General features: G+C 36.4%; 1 protein-coding gene and 1 long non-coding RNA gene across 2 annotated transcripts; one reads left to right on the top strand and one right to left on the bottom strand.

Moving 5' to 3' along the window:
* The first annotated feature begins 420 nt into the window (after window positions 1–420).
* LOC125194221 (V-type proton ATPase subunit a3-like) lies at window positions 421–14,631 on the top strand. The gene is made up of 18 exons (XM_048092329.1): window positions 421–717; window positions 2,132–2,176; window positions 2,618–2,740; window positions 2,819–2,926; window positions 3,649–3,759; window positions 3,820–3,993; window positions 6,057–6,194; window positions 6,355–6,462; window positions 6,600–6,707; window positions 6,877–7,025; window positions 11,065–11,218; window positions 12,294–12,454; window positions 12,528–12,734; window positions 12,884–13,067; window positions 13,197–13,277; window positions 13,379–13,578; window positions 13,855–13,914; window positions 14,067–14,631. Exons 1-18 carry the CDS (start codon window positions 571–573, stop codon window positions 14,269–14,271), a joined length of 2,463 nt encoding a protein of 820 aa, XP_047948286.1. The 5' UTR covers window positions 421–570; the 3' UTR covers window positions 14,272–14,631.
* A 2,296-nt stretch (window positions 14,632–16,927) lies between these two features.
* On the bottom strand, window positions 16,928–17,723 carry LOC125192092. The gene is made up of 2 exons (XR_007171302.1): window positions 17,654–17,723; window positions 16,928–17,430 (listed from the first exon to the last, which is right to left on the bottom strand). It is a non-coding gene; the product is annotated as an uncharacterized LOC125192092 (long non-coding RNA).
* Window positions 17,724–18,945: the final 1,222 nt, after the last annotated feature.

The following is an 18,945-nucleotide window of genomic DNA, read 5'->3' as shown; positions in this document are numbered from 1 at the left end:
CCATGCCGCTTTCGTCACCCATCGTCGGAGCTGTCGCTGGATTCCGAGATTCATGCTATGCTGCAATAAAAAATAAAATTATCAGTAAATCAATCAATAAAAATGCAGATTCAATTAAAGGTGTGTGTATGTATAGGTGTTTTATCTTGTTTGTGAAGCCACTCTTTCATTAGACCATTTTTTCGTCAAATAATATTTGCCTCTTTTCTGTCCAATAGTTGCTATTTTTCAAAATGACCTAAAGGGTAAATAAAATAGCTTTACATTTTCCCTCCGAAAAGGATAAAAATATCTTTTTATCAAACCGTCACTTTATATTAGGATAGATAGATTGATTGATTTGTGGGCCGAACGAAGAGGCACAAATTAAAGAAGAGAAAAGAAAAATAGAAAATAAAAAATAAAACAAAATAGAAAAGTAATCAACCAGCCATCGATTTCTGTCTCGTGCATCTCACACAATGATATGTTGATCTCAAAATTATTTATGATCTAACTCCTACATCACGATTTTCTCTTCTAGATTTCTAGAGAGAGGGAGAGAGATTGAGTTGATCTGACAGATTAAAGATGGGAGAGCGGGGAGGGGGATGTTGTCCGTCGATGGATCTGATGCGCTCTGAGCCGATGCAGCTCGTGCAACTCATCATTCCCATCGAGTCCGCTCACCTCGCTGTGTCGTATCTCGGCGATCTCGGTCTCATCCAATTCAAAGACGTACGCTATTTTTTAAATTTTTTTTACTGTTTTTACTTAGTTCTAATCGATTCAATTGCTATTTTTGCGGTAATGTGATGTGTATAGGGTTATGAGTTTTGTGAATTTGGTACTAAGAAACTAGTTACTGGCGACGATTATTCGTTGCTTGTTGTTATGACGATGGAGAATGGGATATGTGTGATGTAACTGTGAACTCTGTACTAATGTGCTAGTTGATGGAGATAGCTTTTGCTTAAGCATCTAATTTATTCTGTTAATTGGGTTAGGAGTTATGATTTGACGTAAGGTCTAGGAATTATCAGAGTTATGATTTTGTGTTATTCATTGTTCAACTTTTGTGTTATTCCTTGTTTATTTTGTTAATTACCAAATCCAAGGTCGCCCTCGCATGTTATGGCCCTTGAGTATGTCAAAATAGTTTTGTGATTTTGTTAATGAAGAAAACCTGGGTCGTGATAATTGCAGTTTCTTAAATTAGGTTCATCAAGTGTGTCACTTAACTTTCTGGTTTTGTGCATCCCTCTGTACCGATTAACTACTACTCTTGGAAAACCGTTTTTGTACAAAATGAAACATCTATTATTATAAATATTTTAACTTCCTTTAGTCAGCAAGCTTTCATATGCCTGAAAGGAATTATGATCTTCCATGATTTCTTTAGGAGTTGTTATTTGAAATACTAGTTTTTTACTTTGAAGTGTTTGGTTGCTGTGATGGATCCAGCTGTTTTGCACTCTTAACAGTGTTACTCCCATTGAGTATAGCTGAAGTAAATGCATTTCAATTCTCAGTGTATTGACCAGAGGAACAATAAAAGTCTAATTGGCAAGGAATATTCGCAGAATGTATTGTTTTGAGACATTGAAACACCAATTGTAGTATGGTACTATAGCAGTTGAGACTTAGTGTACAACAGTGGAGCTGTATGCTCACTAAGTATGATTATAATACCAGTTAGTTTAATGTTAAAAATCGGTGGATGCTATATCGTTGTTCAGTGGATGCTATATCATATAGATGTTTTTTTTCTGCATTTACCCCCACTCTTAAATCACCTTTCATTTAAGGCTGGGCTTAAATTTCATTAATTCGCGGGAGAAACAAAGTTTCTGGACAATAGGCGTCAATTGAATGCAAAGTTTCGACCCTCATATAGAAAATCAGGATCGGGAATGTAGGAATAAGGAATGATGATAAACTATGCCCTTACTTTTCAAACTATTTGTTATGAAACTATGGAGTACTTGCACAGGCCTTTGGTGCGTGTATATTCTTTCCTACTGATCTCATTAATTTGGTAATTTCTTTTCTGTGTCAGTTTCTCTAAGAATTTGTGTCTGTATTTACTTTTTATGAGTTTCCTTAGCCTTGTATCTCGAATCTTAATCAATTTCTGGCTGTCTTCTCCCAGCTAAATGCAGAAAAAAGCCCATTCCAGAGAACATACGCCATTCAGGTATGAATTTAAAGTGCTATTCCCCTTTCCTTTTTGATCAATTTATCAACTATCAAGGCTAGCATAGTCCCTCATACTCCACAAGTGTACTGTTAATAGTTGCTTATTTTGCAATATAAAGATTGTTAATATCAATTCATTTCGTTTATTAGGCCAAGTTTTATGATCTATTATACTATTAACAATATTAACTATGAAATAACCATTTTTTACCAACTTATTAAGTGAGATAGCATCACTCAACACAAACTTCAGCCCTTTTTTACACAAAAGACACAATTATAGTGTATCTTTACTTGGCTTCACCTATATATAGAGTTGTATGTTGTGGTTTTTTCTTGCTGCAACTGAAACTGTTGCCAATACATGTTAGATATTGCTTTTTGCCTGAATTACCCCATGTAGAACTTGAGTTATTATTTGTTTCTGTATCCACTGTAGATTAAAAGATCTGGAGAAATGGCGCGTAAATTAAGATTTTTCCGCGACCAAATGTCAAAGGCTGGACTGGTGACTGGAGTGAGATCTCAAGTTGAAGCCATTGCCAGTTTAGATGACCTCGAGGTGTCCTTAGCTATTTGTAAATCCTTCACTGGCACTGTTAATTGAATAAGTTTAACCCAGACTGCCATCTCATTTCAGGTTAAACTTGGAGATCTTGAGGCAGAGCTAGTTGAGATAAATTCAAATGGCGATAAGTTACAGCATTCCTACAATGAGCTAGCGGAGTACAAGCTTGTTCTGGAAAAAGTATTGATTCTTTATTTCAGTGTTCGCATACTTTGCTTCACCATCTAATTAGTTTTATGTTTAGGGGGAAAAGCCAAAAAGCTATTAAAAATTTTAACATTCAAAAGATTTGAATGCTACCATAGTATGATTTAGTATGCATACAAATTTCCATTTTTTGGTAGGTCACTACCTTAAACAAAAACAACTGATCATTGAGAATTATAAATCCTGCAAGATAATACCAGCGTCATCCCTGCGGTAAAACACTATTAATGCCAAAGAAAAGAGAACCACAGCCACTTGGAAAATATCTCACATTTGATATTTCTTTATTACCTTTTCTAGCTTCATTCTATCTGAAATAAGCAATAAGATGGTCAAAGGTATTCAATCTGCATAGGAGATGTAGATGTTGGTTGAAGTTGGTGAACTACACAGATTTACAATGGTGAATGTGGACCATTAATTATAAATAAATGGAGTCATATTTTTTGTTGATGTATATTTTTCACTTGAAGATACTTCTTTGACTAAATGTTCCAAGATTTAATCTGATCATCAAGCATAACGTTAGCACATTTATAAAATTAAGTACTCATGAGTCCTGCATGATCTGAATCTATGAAGTTTGAACTAATTCTGCACTTTTATACTTTTGGTCTTTTTACAAGAAAAGCATTCAACTCTCACTGTTACACCTTGGCAACTATACTGACATGAACTCTGTTTCATTTCCTTAGGCTGGTGAATTCTTTCACTCTGCCCTTAGTAGCGCTGAGGCTCGTCAAAGGGAATACTCATCAAATCAGGGTGGGGAGGAGTCTGTGGAAATTCCGTTGTTATCTGAGCAGGTACAGGCTCTTGTAAATGCATTTTCTGTTTGTAGTGACCAATGATGTTCTGTTTCACAGGAAACAACAGCCGATTCATCCAAGCAAGTCAGGCTGGGATTTATCACTGGACTTGTTCCCAGGGAAAAGTCTATGGCATTTGAGAGGATTTTGTTCCGGGCTACTAGGGGTAATGTTTTCCTGAGGCAGGTTGCTGTGGATCAGCCAGTTGTTGACCCAGTGTCAGGGGATAAGGTATACTTAATTGAAAAGTAAACCTGAACAATTTATGCAAGGCATCATGCATGTACCAACTACTCCCTCCGTCCGCCATTAGGAGTCCCATTTATTGACGGCACGGGTTTTAAGAAATGTTGAGAAAAATGAGTGGAAAAAAGTTAGTGGAATAGAGGTCCCACTTGTATGTATTAGTTTTAAATGAAATGTGAGTGGAATGAGATAGTGAAATGTGGGACCCTATTACCATTTATAGTCAAAGTGAACCGGGACTCCTATTCGCGGACAGACTAAAATGGAAAAACGGACACCTATTCGCGGACGGAGGGAGTATGATTTAATTATAGTCTGTTTTACTGATTTGTTAATAATTTGTCTCAACCTACTTCTATTGTGAAGAATACAGTGTCTTTTCATCTGTTTCCAAATCTCACACTGAGCTAAAAATTTGAGTCTCATGCCATTGAGTTTGTAGAATACTTTACGTACTGAATGTTAGTGTGATTATATTTTCACATAAGCTCTTCAAGCAGTATATGCCTCTTGTTAGTGTCAATAAAATGTCTTATCACTTACATAGATGTTGTTTTGCTATCTTCTTAATAGTCCCTCCGTTCCCAAACTCTATGGCACATTGGATGACCACAGGTTTTAAAAAAAATTAGTTTGTAGATGTAGTCAAAGTGGATAGAGGAGATTGTTAAAATCTCTTAAATCTTGTCCCACATCGACTTAATGATGATCCCATCTTATCTATATAAGTGTAGATAAACCTCTTTTAAGGCCTAAAGGGGTGAGTGACCCATTTCTAATTCGGTATCAAGTGTTGTTAAAAAAGCGGTTTTGAGGCGCCGCTGCCATCGCCCTGAGGTGGGTGGGGCGAACGAGGTGCATGGGGCAGAGATGGTTCGCGGCTGAGGTGCGTGGTGCGAGACTGGGGCGCCCTCATTTATGCATATGCATTTATACCTCTTTAAAATCTCTGAACTCTTTAATTGATTTAAATCCCATGTCTCTTGATCCTCTCAATATCTCTTTCCTCTCCATCTCTAACTGGTCAACTATAGTTAGACTCACTTATGGAGCTTTACTGCTTCATTTCGGCCATTAATATGTAATGGGGATTCCCTATGGTGATTCATATCTTTGCACATATACATATTTAATTTCTTCTAATTTTCATCTTTCTTAATCCTTTCAATACCTCTCTCTCCTAATGTAATTGGGTAACAACATTTAGACTCATCAATAGTGCTTTACTACTTCATATTTCGCCATTAATGTGTCATGGGGACTCTATATTCTCCTTTATATCTCTACACTTATATGCTTATTTGCCCAGTTATTTTCTTTTACTTCTCATCTCTCTCACTTATACCTCTGCACATTAGGGTGCCCCGATTCATGGGGCAAGCGCCTCGTTGCCTCATCTTCCTGGTTCGCCCCACGACCCTAACAACACTGATGGTATCGAGCGGGGCCCAAGTCGATGATGGATCTCTTTATCTCTTATCTCTTATCTCTTATCTCTTATCTGTTGTCTTGTGTACCCACATGTGGAAGTCTGATGTTCATTCTGGCTCACACGTGTTAAAATCTCTTAAATCTTCTCCCGATTTGGTGATGATCCTATCTTATCTATATAATAACCCTCTCCCCTCTTGTCCCTCATCGATTTGGTGTTGATTCTGTCTCATCTATATAAGTGTGGGTAATAACCCTCTCCCCCTTTTAAGGTCTTTTAAGCGGGTGAGTGGCCCATTTCTGATAGATATTATTATGAGGCTCACTATATAGAAAAAGTGGTGGTTTTTGTTTTGGTAAATAAGAGGTATTTACAAGGTTAAATAATAAAGTAGAGCGTGGTGCTATATTCTTAAAAGTAAAGTGCTATACTCTGGGGGACACCAATTATAGTAATCGTGCTGTAGTTTCTAAGGAAAAAGGTAGTAGAAAGTGTCCAAAACATAGATGCTGTTTTTCTCGTGACACATTATATCCATGCATGCATTTACTATTAACAATATATACCGGCTAGAAGGATGATTTGCAGAGAAGTCATATTGTTTCTTATGGTATAGGTTGAAAAAAATGTGTTTGCAGTTTTCTTTTCTGGAGAAAGGGTGAAAAACAAAATCCTGAAAATATGTGATGCTTTTGGAGCAAATCGATACTTTTTTAGTGAGGATATTAGCAAGCAGTCTCAAATGATCACCGAGGTATGTGGTTTCCTAATATTATTGCCAATGGAATAAAAACTCTGCATTAGCTCCTTACGCTACCTAGGTACTTATCTTGTTCTGTATATCCACATCATAACTAGTTTTATACTCTTAACAACCACTCAAAATTCTAAACCTTTTTCTTCTGCTGCTTAAGGTCTCTGGGAGGCTATCAGAGCTAAAGACTACGGTAGATGCAGGACTCGTTCATCGGGGAAACTTACTACAAACTATTGGAGAACAGTTTGAGCATTGGAACATCTTGGTAAGACACTCATCATTTAGAAAGAACCCCCTTAGCTGAAATCGCAGCTCTTCATGTTTTTTGTGTTTTTTTTTTTTTATGGGTTAAATGGTTTCTAGTGCAACTGCAAACATAAAAGTATTTTTATTTTCGTTAAGGTGAGGAAGGAGAAAGCCATTTATCACACTCTGAATATGCTCAGTATGGATGTCACCAAGAAATGCCTGGTAGCAGAAGGATGGAGTCCTATTTTTGCAACTAAACAGGTAATTGGAACCATTTATTCTAAATTGCCCCCCTTCTTTGGTCGGGGTAACAGTATTTCCGTCGAAGGGGTTATGGATCATTGATTCACAAAGCTTGTTCTTAATGTCAAATTTAGAATTTCAAAATCTAGACAATTTCCTAATATGGAGAATTTTCCTTTTTGTGCAGATCCAGGATGTGTTGCATCAGGCAACACATGACTGCAATTCTCAAGTTGAGGCTATTTTCCAAGTCTTGCACACACGTGAGATGCCCCCCACATATTTCCGGACAAACAAGTTCACAACAGCTTTCCAAGAGATAGTTGATGCTTATGGGTAAGTTTTTCACTAAAGATGACTAACTGTAATAGTGGACCCACTTCTTAAACGTGAATTACCACTGCAAATCAAATATGCTACTAATGCTTCCCTAGAAACACTGACTTGTTCAACCTTGATACATAATGTGTATCATTAATATGTTGGTGTCTGGTCCTAACCTGAAATTTTAAGTTTAGTAGCACTCTTAGAATTCAGTTGTTTTTCTCTACACGCGCGCACACACATATATATATATATATATAGGGGTGCGATCATATCATAACTCATATTTATGTGATAACTTAATAACCCTATCATTTTATGGGTCAAAAGTATCATTTTTACTAAAAATGATATTTATACACGATATTTTATCAGCATGCATAAAATGATACTTTTATTCCATAAAATGATATTCTGTTCCATAAAATGATATTTTTCGTCCATAAAATGAGGGTTATTAGGTTATCACCATAAATATTGGTTATGATATGATCACATCCTTATATATATATAGGGGCATGTTAGGGTGCCACCACCCCTTAAAATAACACCATACCACCATTCCTAGCCAATCATTTGTACACGTGGACGAATAATAAGCTACCACGTGGTAAAAAAAAAAAAAGACCCCCAAAAAAGACGGGCAGACAATTTGCTTTGGTCTTTATACAACAATTTTTCTTGAACAACAATATCCAACACGCTAGACAGATTGCTGTCAACTGTATTGAATATTGCTTGTGTATGCGTTATAATATTCTTGTATAAGTGGTGTCACGGTGTCATTTTAAGAGGAGTTGTCATTTTAACACAAACCTATATATATATATATATATATATATATGTATATTAAGATGACAACCCTCTTTATTGTAACACCATACCACCATTTTATGTCATTGGATCTGAAAATCGTGCGCATGTCATGCTGCCACGTGTAAAAATACGGAGGGGTAAAATAGAAAATTTCTAATTTTACGTTACCAGATTGAGTGTTATTCATTGAATATTGCGTCTTACCACAATAATATTGCAGCTTACCACGACTGCAATATCTAATACGATAGATTTCAAACCCGTGTTTTTCACGAAACTTAATCCTAGCGTCCATAGATGAGATCTAACGGGACTATATTGGTGGTATGGTGTTATCATATATATGGTGGCACCATAGTGCACCCCTATATATATATATATATATATAGGTTGTGTTAAAATGACAACTTCTCTTAAAATGACACTATTGTGACACTACGCTAGATCTGCAATAGTATAAACGCTTAGACAACAATCTACAACAATCTATAGACATAGCAGCGCTAGCGTATTGGATATTGCAGGCCGCTTCACCTTGCGATCTAGAGTATTGGATGTTGCAGTCCGTGTAAATTTATTCTTGCGAATTTTTTATGATTGCCACATTGCAGCTGATTATTCGTCCACATGTACAAATGATTGGCTAAAAATGTTGGTATGGTGTTATTTTAAGATGAGTTGTCATTTTAACACATCCCTAAATAAAAAAAAAATATATATATATATATATATATATGGGTGCGTTAAAATGACAACACTCTTAAAATGACACTGTGACACCACGCTTAGACTTTAGTAATATTATATATGCTATAATCGCAATAGTATAAACGCTAGACTTTTCAATCTATAGATTGCAGTCTTCAGCTGTATTGGATATTGCAGTCTGGGAAAATGTTGTAGTCCGTGAAAATTTATCCTTGAGTAATTTTTATGATTGCCACATGGCAAAATTTATTATTCGTCCACATGTACAAATGATTGGCTAGGAATGATGGTATGGTGTTACTTTAAGAGGTGTTGTCATTTTAACACAATCCTATATATATATATATATATATAGGGGTGCGTTAAAATGACAACACCTCTTAAAGTGACATTGTGACACCAAGCAATCTATAGATTGCAGTCTAGCATATTGGATATTCCAGACGGGAAAATTTGCAGCCTCTAGCGTATTAGATATTGCAGCCCTTTCTTGAAAATTTACCCTTGAGCATTTTTTATGATTGCCACATGACAGCTGATTATTCATCCACGTGTAACAAATGATTGGCTAGGAATGGTGTTACTTTAAGAGGTGTTCCTATATAGGATGCGTTAAAATGACAACATCTCTTAAAGTAACACCAAACCACCATTCCTAGCCAATCATTGTTACACGTGGATGAATAATCAGCTGCCATGACAATCATAAAAAATTCAAAAGGGTAAATTTTCGCAGAATGCAATATTCAATACGCTAGACTATAATTTTTCTCGTCTGCAATATCTAATACACTATAGATTGCAGTCTAGCGTTAATACTATTGTAGTTTAGCGTTTATAATATTGCAGTCTAGCGTGGTGTCATAGTGTCACTTTAAGAGGTGTTGTCATTTTAACGCACCCCTATATATATATAGGGATGCATTAAAATGACAACTCCTCTTAAAATAACACCATACCACCATTCCTATCCAATCATTTATACACGTGGACGAATAATCAGCTGTCATATGACAATCATAAAAAATTCGCAAGGGTAAATTTACGCGGACTGCAACATCCAATACTCTAGATTGCAAGGTGACGCGGCCTGCAATATCCAATACGCTAGATGCAATCTATAGATTGCAGTAGATTGTTGTCTAGCGTATATACAATTGCAGTCTAGCATATATAATATTGCAGTCTAGGGGTGCACTTTGGTCAATAAGTGAAATCCTGTCAAATATCGAAGGGTAAGATCGTCATTATGTTATCATATGATAATTTTCGTGAGTGTTTTTTTATATCAACATATTGTATTACAAATATCAACAATATGACATAAGAATATTAACACTAGTACAAGAAAATATGAATACATATTTATTGTGATTTTTACATGGTTTTATTGAGATTTTATATGCATTATATTGAAAATTTTGGATTTATTTGTTGATAAAAATTTGGGTATCAACATTTACGAAATCTAAAATAAAAAATATCAAATTTCATTATTCGAACATCGTCGGAACATATGCAATTGAGATCTCGTTGGAATCCTTATAAAATTATCTTTAATTTGATATATTTTTTGCAAAAAAATAATTTAAATCGAGAGAGTTACATAAATTTAAAGTTTTAAGATGATTTTAATGAGAGGGAATCGACATTAATACCCCTTATTTTTATTTAATAATTTTCTTAATTAAAAATATAATCCATGTGTCTTAGTTTGGGATTGCTAATTAGTTAGCAATTGATAACTCCCCTATATGTGTATATATATATATATATATGGTCATATTCTAATGCTTATAGCACCCTAATCCAAAATCAAGACCAAATCTTCACCCTTAGATTTTAAAATGAGTGCATGAAATTAAATATTACGAATCTCAATAAATAGTAGACAAAATATCAACAAAAGGGTAATATCGTTATTATGTTATCATATGATAATTTTCGTGAATGTTTTTTTATATCAACATAGCGTATTACAAATATCAACAATATGACATAAGAATATCAATACTAGTACAAGAAAATATCAACACATATTTATTGAGATTTTTACATGGTTTTGTTGATATGTTTTATGTATTTGTTGATAAAAATCTGATTATCAACATTTACGAAAACTAAAATAAAAAATATCAAATTTCATCATCCGAACGTCGTCGGAACATATGCAATTGAGATCTCGTTGGAATCCTTATAAAATTATCTTTAATTTGATATTTTTTTTGCGAAAAAATAATTTAAATCGAGAGAGTTATATAAATTTAAAGTTTTAAGATGATTTTAATGAGAGAGAATAACATTAATACATTCTAATTTTATTTATTAATTTTTTTAATTAAAAATTTAATCCATGTGTCATTATTTCAACCACTAGATCTTCTAATCTAATGGCTAAGATTTAGTCTTAGTTTGGGATTGCTAATTAGTTAGCAATTGATTACTCCCCTATGCATATGTATATATATGAATGTATATGTGCAGTACAATGCATTTAATATCTGGCTATTTCATTGTCTTATGTCAGAGTGGCCAAGTATCAGGAAGCAAACCCTGGTGTATTCACCATTGTCACTTTCCCTTTTCTTTTTGCTGTCATGTTTGGGGACTGGGGGCATGGTATATGCCTTCTACTTGCTACATTGTTTTTTATCGTCAGAGAAAAAAAGCTCTCCAATCAAGTAAGTTCTAGTCTTCTGAATTATTTAGAAGTTTTTAGCAGCAGTAACATGCATAGCAGTTACTTTCATTCTCTTGTAGTATTCTATTCTCCAGCTGAATGCACCATGTCACTTTTGTTTTAATGAATTAGTACTCAGTAGTTATCATTTCTTTGTCAGTAATTAGTATGAAATGACACAGTACTTGATGATTATTGCCTTTACATTAGCCTTTGCAAATCTGTAATCTATAGGAATTGCTAAAGGTTATTTTTATTAATCCGCCATATTTATTCCGATAAACTGTACTTTTAGTACTCCCTCCGTTCCATGTCAATAGATTCATTTTTCTGTTTCGGGAAGTTCCAACGTGCAACATAATTGTGTCATTTCTATTTTTGGCAAAAAGTAATCATCTCTTCTACTCTTTTCTCTCTTCATCTCTCTTACTTTATTCCCTCTTACTTTATTCACTATCCACTTAACACACTATTCTTAATCTCCGTGCCGAAAAGAAATGCCTCAATTAACAAGGAACAGGGGGTAGAATTTAAAAGGTACTCCCTCCGTCCCGGCTAAGATGACACATTGCTTAGCCGGCACGAGATTTTAGGAGTTATGGGTTAAAGTGTTTAATTGGAGAGAGAATGTGGGGGTAGGTATTAAAGTAAAGAGATGAAGAAAGATGGATATTTTAATAGGAGTGAGAAAAAATGGTTGAGTGTATTAATTGGAGAGAGAAAGTTACCAAAAAAGGAAATGTGTCATCTTAGTTGGGACAAACTAAAAAGGAAAACGTGTCATCTTAAGCGGGACAGAGGGAGTAGGATACTTTTATGTGCTAGTGTTGTGTAGATGTTTTAGAACATTGAACAACTTAAGTAATGCCAGAATGTTCAGCTACTGTTCAAACAACCTCTGGTGTTTTTTTGTATGAATTCCTAAAGGATTATTTCTAAATTCTTATATAAATAATTAAAAAATGTTCCTGGACATAATATATAAGCTTCAGGAAAATCCTTAATTCTAACTCGAATATTTTAGTATTATTCAACTTCGAACGCTTATATTAATTTTATTATACCATGTAATGCAGAAACTTGGGGATATCATGGAAATGGCATTCGGTGGACGTTACGTTATTGTGCTGATGTCACTATTCTCAATATACACTGGGTTAATCTATAATGAGTTTTTCTCCGTGCCATTTGAATTATTTGCTCCGTCGGCATACGTATGTCGTGATGCAACTTGCAGGTATCTGATTGATCTGGAATCTTTTAAAATCTGTTGCATGCTCCCTTTTGTATGCTGAACTTCCTTACTGCAGTGAGGCTTCCACTATTGGTTTGATCAAAGGACGAGACACTTATCCATTTGGAGTGGATCCTGTTTGGCATGGTTCACGCAGTGAGCTTCCATTCCTGAACTCACTAAAAATGAAAATGTCCATATTGCTTGGAGTTGCACAGATGAACCTGGGAATAATATTGAGCTATTTTAATGCCCTGTTCTTCAAAAATAGCATAAACACATGGTATGTTTAATACCATGTTTTTCCTGATAACTCTTTCATTGATTAGATCCACGATCACTGGCATCAATCAATATATACTCTTTCTTTATGTTATTATGAATGTAGTTATTGTATGTCTAAGTATCATTTTCTTATTACTCCCATTCCAGGTTCCAATTTGTTCCCCAGATGATATTCCTGAACAGCCTTTTTGGCTATCTTTCTCTCCTTATCATCGTCAAATGGTGCACTGGTTCCCAAGCTGATTTATACCATGTGATGATCTACATGTTTCTGAGTCCTACTGATGAGCTTGGGGAAAACCAGCTTTTCACTGGTCAGAAGACATTGCAGGTTTAACTTTTTAAATGGAAATTAAAAAAACTGTTGACTATATTAATTTCATATTACATCAAGATGTAACGGAAACTTTTGTATTTTTCACTTCTTCGACTAATAGAAGCCAATTTCACCCATCCACAGATGGTGCTATTGCTATTGGCCCTTGTGTCCGTCCCATGGATGCTGCTTCCAAAGCCTTTCCTTTTGAAGATGCAACATGAGGTATGCAATTTCAGACTTTCTTATGTTATTTTCCCACCAATCATTGTAGCTTATTTTGTATCATATCATCTTACCTTCCTTTTATCCACCGTACCTCTCAGAGGCATCAGGGAGAGGCCTATGCAACCCTTCCAGATACTGAGGAATCTCTGCAATCTGGGGCAAACCATAATGGTGGTGGCCACGGTCATGAGGAGTTTGAATTCAGTGAAGTTTTTGTACATCAGCTCATACACACAATCGAATTTGTTCTTGGTGCAGTTTCAAATACCGCTTCTTATCTTCGTTTGTGGGCACTCAGGTATGTATATGAGCTTGTAACCTTCAAATAATACTAGAACTAGTAGTTTTAGTTTGTTACAGAAACTAAGACATTTGTTCTTCAGTTTTATTTTAGAACTCACTGAAGCTAGCTAGCTTCAACATGACAATTTTTTTTTTTTTTTTTTTGAGATGTAGAATTACCACAAAGCTTAGCTATTGAACAAATGCAATGAAACATCTCCATTCCTTCAGTCTTACTGCTGAACTTTACTAGATATTCTCATTATAGCTCATTTTGCCTTTGTGATTTCAGCCTTGCGCATTCTGAGTTATCAGTTGTGTTCTATGAAAAAGTTCTCCTCCTTGCATGGGGGTGAGTTGATTTCTTTCATTAGCGTTTTTTATTATGTCTGAGATGTCTATAACATGAACATTAAAATATTTGCATTATTATCTTTATTTGCACCACTGTTGGTGTACTATAATGATTTATTTTACCTACTAAGAAACTGATCAATGGTGCAGATATAACAATATATTCATCCTTATAATTGGCATTATTATCTTTATTTGCGCCACTGTTGGTGTGCTGTTGGTGATGGAAACTCTGAGTGCCTTCTTGCATGCACTGAGACTTCACTGGGTGGAGTTCCAAAACAAGTTCTACGAGGGTGACGGTTACAAGTTCTATCCATTCTCGTTCTCATTGCTGGATGCCGAAGAGGAATGAGTATGCATAGAGATGTTTATTGATTCTTTCACCTGGTGTCATGCAGAGAGAGAGAGAGAGAGAGAGAGTGAAGGCAATAATACTTTCAGATATGGAGAATTTGAGGTTTTGTTTTGTGTCTGAGTGCCTCGTAATTGCGGTTGAGAGGAATAAGCAGGCTTGTTTTGTGGCCTGTATTTGCTTGTTTAGAAGAATAGAATGATGTACCTATTATTAATTTTTTATTTATGCAGCTTAGCCCTAGTATCCATCGGGAAATTATTAATAGAAGAGAGGAGCATACTACTCTTTCAAGAGGTTTTGCAAAATTTGTTTGTTTTTCTCTTTAAAAAATCAATAAAGATGTAGATAGTTTATATACGTAGTTGCTTATCTGTGTTTTTCTGTCTCCTCACCCACTCTCTTTAATTTGCACTTTACGGGGTGCCACCAATCTCTCTCTTCTCTCCTCCTTTATCTTCTCCTTTAGCTTTAGTTTTGAAATTTATTATTTTAACACCCTTCACTTTTTCGATTTTCTTGGTTGTTCTCAAAAGGATGATTATGTAGCCAAAATATTTTTTCAAGGACCCAAGTTAATTTGATGCTTTAACTACCTGAATAAATTTTTTCGAAACAGTAAATTATATTCCATGTCGAAACAGTAATTTTTTTCTATATGTTTTCTTGAAGAATCTAGAGCTGGATATATGTTATAGGGAACTCACGTCACCCTACTCCATGTCGGGCAGCCCAACCACTCCATCAAGCCCAATTCATCGAGACTCCTGCAAAAGCCACATCCCATGGATCAATCTCGACCTAAATGCCATATCAGAAAGCCTACTAGGTTTAAAGATTACATTCAAAGATACAGTGGCGGACGCTGGATTTTGACGTTGGGGCGTCCAATTTATTGATAACAATTGTAGGGTATTTTTTATATCAGCGTAGCCAAATGTTGCGATAAAGATGCATATGAGATGAATAATGAGATTGTTTGGGAATCTGTGGATTACAAGAGATAAATACTTGCAGGGCGTATTACAACTCAAGAGAAGGAAATACAAGAAACTAAACTAAAACAAAATTACAATGTAGAATCGAAACAATAAATCGTAGGAAAGATGTTTAGCCGAGTCGAGGAGTCCTCTTTCCACAAGACGAGATACGCCCCGGTAGTGCTCTTCGGATTGACGTTTCGTCTCCAAAGATAAAACGGCTACCTCTCGTTTGATGCAGCACTGCAATCGAAACGAGCTCCGGCGAACTGGAATAAGGCGAGGGCAGAGATTCGACAAAAGACAATGCAAAGAGAGAGAGCTTATGATGCTTGTGAATTCTAGATTCTGATGTGTCGAATGGTATGCTAGAATGCACAAATGACTAGCCTATTTATAGGCTCCATCCATCTGCAGGGTCAACAGCCTTGATGGCTGCCATCATGGAGATTTTGTAAACGACGGGGGTTACAAAACGTTACGGATTTTGAATCACGGATGTATCTAGACATGTACATCCTGAAGTGAGTTTGACTTGATCAGGTCAACAATCAACTTGATCAGTCCACTGGTCTGGGCCTGCTTCAACTATCGCTGGACTTCGCTTGCTTGAACAGGTCACCTGGACTTTCGCCAGCTTCATCAGGTCAGTGGAGTCCACCAGCCTGATCAGGGCAGTTCTCCAACTTGATCAGGTCATTGGTCCAAAAAGTAATACCTTGGTGCCCAAGAGCCCCAAAGACCGATTGCCAAGATCCAAGTTCAAGTCCATGGACTCAGGCGCGACGCGACGCGTGATACGCTCGGATTTTGCACTGTTTTAAGGCTATTATTTGATCCATTTTTAATGTTAAAATCACGTTACATGTCTATTATTTGCATATTTTATACATTTTGGTATTTTGGTGTGTTTTGTGAGAAATGTGCATATTTGAGCCGAAAAAGGGAGTCAAAACGCAAAGTCTGAAAATCTGGAGTTCAGACGGCGACCGGCGACCGGTGACCGCCGCAAGGTGTACGGCGACTGCAGGCACCCGGCGGCAAGTGACGTATAGCGGCCCACCGCCGAAGAGGCAGAGGCTCTGGACTACGTGCGGCGACCGCCAGAGGACGTGCGTCGGCCCACCGCCGAAGAGGCAGAGGCTCTGGACTACGGGCGGCGACCCGCCAGAGAAAGGCGGTGTATCCGAGAGGACTAGATTCTGCGCCAAGATTTACCATGTTTTGAAGATCTTTTCCTTCTATGATGAGGAATGTCATTCCCCTATAAATAGGACCTCAAGCTTCATCAAATTAGAGCTTCTTTTTGCAACATAAATTCCCAGAGATTAAAAGCTAGAGTACTTCATTGTGCAAGGAGTTGAAGAAGGATTCAAGAACATCAAGAACGATAAGGATTCAACCTACGGGTTTTATTTGCTTTAGTTTTATGTTCCAATTGTTATCCCTTCAATCTACGTGTTTAGATTATTTCATCATGTGTAACTAAACTCATAGGATTCTAGGGATGTGTTAGTAACGCCTTTGGTTATACAATTCCTTTTTCTATTTAATATCCGTTTGGTTTTTACTTTGTGTCACGACCGCACTTTGCTAAGGATAGCAAACGCGGTTTATCACGACTAGGGAAGGATTAAAGAAGCGGGGAAGAAAGGGGAATCTCGGCAAAACTGATATGAACGAAATCAAACTGGAATAACTGACAAAATATATCAGAGTGCATGATATAAAGGAACATAAGTTCAACTTTTACACTGCAGCGAAAGAGTCAAGAGAGAATGACACCGTGTATGGAGACACGATTCATCCGAGCATTATAATACTGAAACACATTCGCCATCTTTGCTCAACACCGCCCTTCGTCATCACCGCTTCACTTGCACATTTTTAAAACATATGCAGGGCTGAGTACTTGATGTACTCAGTGAACACAATGTCGAAATATATTTTCATAAAAACTGGTTTTGTCAAGCCATAACTGAGTGAACCCGTGGTTTTATTGAAAATGCCCGAGAACACTAAAAATATTTTCTCTTTAAAATTGTGATCGGCCGATCCATTTTCCTGGAACATATACCATATCTGAACTTCATTCTGGTGTCGGGAATGTGGCCACATTCCACGGTCACAATGACCGGCCAACTCGAAAGAAGGTTCATGGTCCCTGGTGTACACTAGCCTGAGCAAGGAATCACTCCCACACTCAGACCCGAATTCGATTCACAACATAACTGGTCTAGTAGGGACGCTCCCCTTTCTAGACGAACAGATAGGTAATGCTCAAAACAAAAAAAAACATGGCAAGACAAAACATACTTTGAATTTAAATAACTGAAAGTATTTTTCACCACATAATAATGTATGATAGAAAGCCCACAGAATACTTTAGTTCGAAAGCCCACCTCGTTCGTTTAAATTTTTCCTTAACTTGAATTTCTTGCTCTGACCTTGACTTGCGGAGATAACCTTTTTTTGAAAACATCACAATATAAATATAACACACTAATTAGACTTTAATTAGAGTTCAAGAAAATCTTAAACTTTAATAGGAATGCATGCCTCCTAATTAATCCCTTTTATTTTTTTGCTATTCTTTAAGAACTTTCTGCATACTATTTAATGCTTCTTCTTTCACTATTCTCGACTTCGAAAGAATTGAACTTTATACTTAACTTCAAAATTTACTCTTATGCAAAACTCTAAAATAAATCCAAAGAACAATTATTTTATCTTAGTTACATCACGAGAAGAAAAAAATATTAATCAAACCTTAATTTAAAACATAGGCTAAAATATAATTAAATTTTGGAAATGGGCCTTCCTACATTTATTTACTGCAGCACCAAATTATTAAAAGGTTGGGCCTAGATTCATTTTTCTTTTTCACTAGCCCAAATGAATTATCATTAGCCCAATAGCAAATAATAATAAAACAATAAATTATATACATACTCCCAATTCATCTTCCTACCCATTTCACCGTAACCAAAAAAAATAGAGAAACTCTCCCCTTTAACTTGGTGCCACCGCCGCCGCCGTCCGCCATCGCCGCCTCCGGCGACGCCCTCTCTCTCTCCCTCCATCTGTCTCTCTTCTCTTTCTCTCCTCTCTCTTTCCTCCCCCACTCCCTTTCGCTCCTCTCTCTCTCGGATCCGCCGCCGCCGCCACTGTGCATGCACAGGCGGTGGCTTCGGCCTCCTCCGTTCCTCGTGCTGCCGGAGCAGCTTCCCGGCGCCACTCCAGCCCTGGCCGCTGCCTCCTCACCAACTCCCGAGAGATAAATTAGGGAAATTCCATTCTATTTCCTTTTTGGTTTTATTATCAAAGATTTGATCTTTGATTTAAAAGTTTGGTGTGTAACTTGTAGATTTGTCAAGATTGTGAATTTCTAGTAGTCATGGGGTGTGGGGCTGCCCTCGTCGTCTCCGGGCTGCTGAAGAGCCTTCGCCGGAAACCCGGCAGATTTGTACTAACGAGATAAGCTTTCTCATTCTTTCTAGTTATTAAGGCAGTAGAATTCTATTTGGTTCTATTTACTGAATTTGGTGAAGTGTGAGTATTTTTCTAGCTACTTAGAAGAAGACTTGATAGTGAAACATTTTGTTAAACTTGCTGTGTTTTGTAAACGTTGCTTGTGCAGATTCTACTCTCACTTTATATATGCATATGCTTGTACATATATGAAAGAAAAGAA

This window comes from Salvia hispanica, chromosome 6 (genome assembly GCF_023119035.1).
Source record: "Salvia hispanica cultivar TCC Black 2014 chromosome 6, UniMelb_Shisp_WGS_1.0, whole genome shotgun sequence".
NCBI classification, from domain to species: domain Eukaryota; kingdom Viridiplantae; phylum Streptophyta; class Magnoliopsida; order Lamiales; family Lamiaceae; genus Salvia; species Salvia hispanica.
This window is presented reverse-complemented; position numbering and strand designations above follow the sequence as displayed.

Bases quoted from the DNA above. Each gene is read 5' to 3' on its own strand.
- LOC125194221 (XM_048092329.1), top strand. From the start codon at position 571: ATGGGAGAGCGGGGAGGGGGATGTTGTCCGTCGATGGATCTGATGCGC. The intron at 6,463-6,599 runs GTAAGACACTCA...ATTTTCGTTAAG, and splicing joins TTGAGCATTGGAACATCTTG to GTGAGGAAGGAGAAAGCCAT. The intron at 6,708-6,876 runs GTAATTGGAACC...CTTTTTGTGCAG, and splicing joins CTATTTTTGCAACTAAACAG to ATCCAGGATGTGTTGCATCA.